We start from the raw sequence: 5,921 nt of genomic DNA, 5'->3' as shown, positions 1-5,921 counted from the left end.
CGAGATCCCGACCAATCATCAGACATTCCATGAACTTGATAGGGAAGAGGAAGTGGGGGACAGGAAAGAGAATAAAAACATGGATTGTTTACCTGCTGGAGGGAGGACAAAGGAACAACATGTTCTAGGGAGGGAAGGAAAGACAGTTGAAGAGACTATATGATTTCTTCTGGAACCAAAGGATTGGCCCCTAGCTGTCAGGGGAAGAGAGCTGGAAGCTGGGGACTGATAACAAGGATGAGAGGTTACTGGGAAGTGCTGAAGCCCTGCTGGCTTTCACATTAACTTAATTCCCTCTCCACCCAGAACTGTTTCAATCCAGTTCAAAGAATATTGAAGTTTTAAAAGGACGCAACTGGCAAGTTGAACCCCAGAAACCCTGACCTCAAACTCATTTTGTCTAACAAAATTCTGCAGTATCTAATTCTGTGGGTCCAATTCTGTGGTAGTAGAAATGGCTGCATCTGCATACTCTAAATGAAATCCATTAGCAACATGTAGCTAATGCAACTAGAAGAGTGAATTTTAACATTTTATCTCACATTAATTTTGGGCTGAGCACAGTGGTTCATGCCTGTAATCCCAGCACTTTGGGAGGCTGAGGCGGGAGGATTGCTTGAGGCCAGGATTTCGAGACCAGCCTGGGCAACAAAGCAAGACCCAGTATCTACAAAAATAAAAAGTAAAAAAAAAAATTTTTAATTGCCACATGGGAGGTCTGACAGAGGACAATTCATAATCCCACTAAACCATGGGAATTATCCAGGACAGTAGGTGGGGGGATCACGTCATGGTAGGCACACAAAGACAGCTTATGTCTGTGGTATACAACAGTATCCTTGAGGCTGACCAGGGAAATCCCAAGAATGCCAGCCTAACAGGTAGCATTTCTAGGAATTAGAGCTATTCCACACTAAGTCCCCCTCTTTTCTACCCTCATCTGTAGACGAATGATGGAAACCACCACATCTTGATACACCTCCATCTCTAACAAGGCATTTCTGACTCCACTGCATAAATCTCAGCCGAGTTTCGCTTCCCCACACTGTTTTTGTCCTTTTCCCTCACCCGTTCACGAAGCAGTGAGATGCAGAAGTCTACTTCCTTCTGCCGAAGGGCCTGGAGCTGGGCAGTCCCATGGTGGTCCACGATGAGGCGGAGGTACGTGTAAACAGCCATGGCAATGAGGATGCTGCTCTTCAGGACCCACTCCCTGCACGGAGGAAACACATTGGTTCCTATGTTCTGTCTAGAACTATTCACCTTCCCTGGGCTTGACTACAGTGCCTCAGAAATAACTGATGTTAGACACTGGGAGTAGGTGCTTTGATTTTTTGCTTGCTCACTCATGCTAGTATCTATCTTGGACTATCAACCGGCTAAGGACAACCTCCTTAATTTTCTCTTCCAGAAAATTATACAGAAAATTCTCTTACAAAGATAAGTGCCAAATGAGAACAATCTCTTCTTACCAGCTAACTACTTAGCTCACAAGAAAATAACTCTCTTTGTTGACTAATTCATTCAAACTTTTACTGAGTGCCTATCATGTGCCAAGCAACATGTGAGGTACTAGGGACAGGATGAAGCCACAGTATCTACCCAGGTCAGACTATGGGGAAAAGCTGGGCAAGTGTCCCTAAGTCAGCGAGTTCTTAAGTGTGGTGCAAGAACCTGTGGGGATTGCCAAGACTCTTTCAGGACCTAGAGTTTTGAGAACATGCTGTGCTAGCCCAGTCTGCTTATCATTAGCAGCTCACCATGCCACAAACCTTTCCCTGGCTCTATCTAGTCACTGATACACAGTAAGTCCTCACTCCCACACAATGAGTCACCTGCCCTATATCACAACCTGAAAAAAATAATCCAATTTTGGGTGGCAAACCCATTTTCCCAGGAGTTTCAGAATATCCCTGAGGAAAAAGGGGGTAATGAAAGGTTTGTTCCCAGTTGCTTTAAAAGGAGTAGAGAGAAAGACACAGTGGGGATATTCCTAAAACTCTAATCCTGTCTCTAAGTGACAAAATTGAGATACTGTCTCCTCCCAGCAAACAATTTGTAATGGCTTTGGCACCCCTGTTGGAAGGCAGGGAACTGGAGGAAGATGACATGGTGTTTAATTAATCCAATCAGGCCACATCCTGATTCCGGAAAACTACTCAAGTCACCTAATTAAAAGACTCTGGCCTTTACTTTCACAGAATGAATGTACTAGCCAAGGTTACTGGGGAAGGTCCCCTCCCCTACATGCTGCCTTTTAACTCCACAGCCCTAGAAACATTCGGAAGGGAGTAAGAAGGAGGGTGTGAGAGAGGACACAGTTTTAAACTTCTAGGTATTGACTTTCACCAAAAGATGCAAGTTTTTTGGAAGGTAGAAAACAGGGCACTTATCTGATGCCTAAACAGGAAATTCAGCTTTAAGGTACGGGGACAGGATGTATTTAGCACCAGGAACAAAACAAGAAAAATCACTTTTTTAGAAAGATTGCTAGCAGAGTTAATGAAACTATCTGAATCCTGGAATGGTACAATAGAGAGAGATGAAAGTAAGGCTCCATGACCCAGGGCAGTAAAAAGGAACAAACACCTAGGAAAAGCAGAGACCTGGTAAGAGACTGTTAGGATCCCACGTGTTAGTGGAATGGTACCAATAACAGAAGTGGCTCCAGGCCCAGATGTGGCTGCACATCTGTGCCCAGAGCACTAGGTGGCACTGCACAGCAGACTGGGCAGGGCTCTCAGACCTGGGGAGACCATAGCACAGAGCCGTCTCTTTCACAAGTGTGAATGATGGGAGGAGGTCCATTCTTCTAAACTACAGATAGTATGGACACTATTAGCCCTCTCAATCATTTGACTACTATGGGGTCCTCAACCAGAAAAGAGACTCAGAAGTCAAGCAAGAAGAAGACTAAAGACAAGGGGAAAGCCTCACCTCCAAACAAGTTCAGATGTGGAATAGCCCTCATAAAATTTCTGGCCCCTTATTTTGATGGATAAGGGAAAGAACCAGCCAGAAAGCCCAATATGCACCCCCTGGCGCACTCTCTACCACTGGAGCCTCCAAACCCTATATGCAAACTCCAGCAGGATTCACTAATCTCTATTACCTGCTCACCCCAACTGACCCCTGTGTCACTTCAAAAAGAGAGCATGAGTTGGATGGAGAGGCTTGGAGGGGAGAAAAGGATACCTGCCAGGCGTGGGTGTTTGGCTGGCCCAACTCTGCTGAGCTCATTCCTCCCCAACTTCCCCCTACGATAAACATTCCAAGGAGGTCTGGATCAAAAATAAACCCTTATCAGATGAAGCCAGCTTTTCTGGGCTATGAGATATTTTGGCAAAGACCTCTTTCCCACTCCTTCATTCCTTGGGCATTAATTCCCTCACTTGCCAATGATACTTGTCTCTCCCTCTCCTCGCCTCCCCCTCTCTAACTTAAGGTGTTCTTGGGCCACACAATCCTTTCATCCCCATTTCCCACACTCACAATCCTAATGGCCATTATCTGGCCTGTTCCCCACCCTTCATGGTGGAATCTACCTTTGCTCCGTCAGGATATCCAGAACACTTTCTGCCAACCAGATATTTTTGGCTGTAACATCTCCACCTGATTTCACAAAGGGAAAAAAAGAATAGCTCTGATTAGCAACTCAGCTAATCCAATACACCTCTTTACCCATTCTGCTGGTCTACCCTGACTGCCATCCCATCACTGCTGTTCTTAGTGCTAGGATAAACTGCCTTCTGTTCTGCTAGGCTTTAAAGTTTCCTCCTTTGCCTCCAGAAAGAAGGGAAGGGAAGGTCCTGAATTTTTCTAGAAACCACAGCTGCTACGTTTCCATAGATTGTGACTTGGAGTGGGAACATTTTGGCCCTTGAAAATGAATGTCTGAGAAGTAGATATGAGAAGCCCACAGTTGGAAAGAAAGGATGATATCTCAGATAGGGCCTGAGAGGTACAGGTGGCTGCTAGCAGCTGCAGTCTAGCAACTGGATGCCCTGAGTCCTCCACTCAGGCCCCCAACAGACCAAGAGTTTATTTCCAGGTAACAGTCTTTAGGGCTTGCTATAAAACTTCCTGGGGCAGAATTAACATGCAGCAATGCCAGCCCAGTCTTGGGATAAGAAATGGGGGCTGGGAGTGCCAAACAGGGAAGAAAGTGCCAGGAGAGAGGATAAAAATAGCCAGCACAACAATGCTATGCCTTGCCCCAGCTCACAGTTAACAAATTCAATGTTCACAAGTCACACATCACACAGATTAAGGTTCATACACATCAGAACAGGAGCATCAGTGTTATATAAAATCCTAAAGAGGAAGCAAGCTCCGATGGGCTAATGGTGAGGTAGTAGCAGGTCACTTTTAAACAAACGCATGCAATCTTGGGAGTAGCGTCTTGGATATGTGGTGGCTCAGACAGATGTCACTGAGGCCAAGATGAGAATAAAATCTAAATGTCAGGGTCTGTTCTGTGACATAGTTTGTCCCTCATTCTGGCCCCAATAACAGGTCATAATTAGTAGGGAGCAAGCATTCAGAATATGGGGGTGAAGCCAGGGAAGATGTCTAGGTTTCTGAAAGCACAGGGACATGGGAACAAATTACTGCCCTCACTTCTCTCCCCATTTCTTCCTGCTCTGATAGGCATAAAATCTCAGCATGAAGACTGGCTAAAATAGGCCAAATATTCTGTCAAGACCTGGGTTTAGCATGAAAGAAAATGAGGCAACTTACTGCTTTAAAAGGCCCCCCATGACTTTTCAATCAATTGATTTCTACCACATATGTGGCCAGAAGATGTCTGTATCAGAAGGAAACAGTCTAAGCAATCCAGGAATTCCATCCCTTTGGCACTTATCATTTTTCATTGTCTCTATTTAGTCTCTGGGCTCCCCTCCTTTTTTCTTTATGCTCCTGCCATCAAACTCACCTGCAATCTGCTTCATAAACGTCATACAAACACCATCGGCTCCCAGAACCCCACTCTTCACCAGTTCCCGTACCAACCACACCAACTAAAGGAAAGAGGGAAAAACAGATGAAGAGCAGGACCTGTGAGTCTGAGAAGAGAGCTAATTCAATTACAACTGAAAGGAGCACATTACAGTTTAGACACAAAATGATAGGGGTGTGTTAGCCCTTATTCCTCTTTCCCTTTCCTGACAGAGACAGGATCCATCCTCTCTCTTTGAGCTGGATCCTGTCTTTTCTTTCTGGCCTTACCTGAGTTCGGCAGGTATCCTGCAGCTTCAGGTACTTCTCCATAAGTATCTGGTTGATTTTATTCAGGACAATATTCATGCCATCACGACTCACCAGAGCCAAGTCCCGGTAACACTGTGAGAAGTAAAGTTTGTGAGCAGCCAGCAAGCTGAGGATAAGGACCCTTGCCCTCTAAACCCAACCACAATGGACCCTTGCCCTCTAAACCCTTAAACTTAATTAACACCAATAAGACACTGAGTAGCAATGACGTATTTTCCATTCTGGACACTTTCTTTCTACAGGGATCCTTCATCCCAAACCTATCCCCTGCTCTGTCACACAGAGTGGGGAAAAGGATACTGAGTTATCCTTTAATGAGGCAGAAAAGCCTGCTGAGCAAGCCTCCTAGTACTATCCCTGTCCCCCCACTTCCCCTCTTAGGAAGTGTCATACTGTTTGATGCCACAGGCTGAGCAAAACCAGGTGGAGGCCATCTGCTTTTCATCTGACAGTCAGTAAAAGGTCACTGCAAAATGGATTTGGTTGAACAAGCCAGAAAGGATCCCAAAGAGGTTTTTAGACCAGAACTGACCCAGCCAGATACAGCAAAGGGAGTAATAAGGGAAGAAGTTCGAGGGAGGGGCCCTAGACAGTTAAGGGCAGAAACAAAACTGAAATTTTTTTGAATTTTTAGTTTTTTTTTTTTTTTT

The 5,921-nt window shown here is 45.1% G+C and overlaps 1 protein-coding gene across 2 annotated transcripts in view; it reads right to left on the bottom strand.

Moving 5' to 3' along the window:
- Positions 1-5,921, bottom strand: part of INTS3 (integrator complex subunit 3) — a 47,914-nt gene that overhangs the window by 23,676 nt on the left and 18,317 nt on the right. For both annotated transcript variants that reach the window (XM_037733019.1, XM_017513327.2), the window contains exons 4-8: positions 5,230-5,343; positions 4,937-5,021; positions 3,546-3,612; positions 1,069-1,213; positions 1-34 (exon numbers count right to left, since the gene is read on the bottom strand). The exon at positions 1-34 ends at the window's left edge or, in 1 of these variants, runs on beyond it. In XM_037733019.1, the coding sequence (XP_037588947.1) occupies positions 1-34; positions 1,069-1,213; positions 3,546-3,612; positions 4,937-5,021; positions 5,230-5,343 (445 nt within the window). The remainder of the gene's footprint in view (positions 35-1,068; positions 1,214-3,545; positions 3,613-4,936; positions 5,022-5,229; positions 5,344-5,921) is intronic.

Source organism: Cebus imitator, unplaced genomic scaffold, assembly GCF_001604975.1.
Source record: "Cebus imitator isolate Cc_AM_T3 unplaced genomic scaffold, Cebus_imitator-1.0 Scaffold491, whole genome shotgun sequence".
Classification (NCBI taxonomy): domain Eukaryota; kingdom Metazoa; phylum Chordata; class Mammalia; order Primates; family Cebidae; genus Cebus; species Cebus imitator.
Note: the sequence above shows the minus strand (reverse complement) of the source record. Positions and strands in the feature narration are given on the sequence as shown.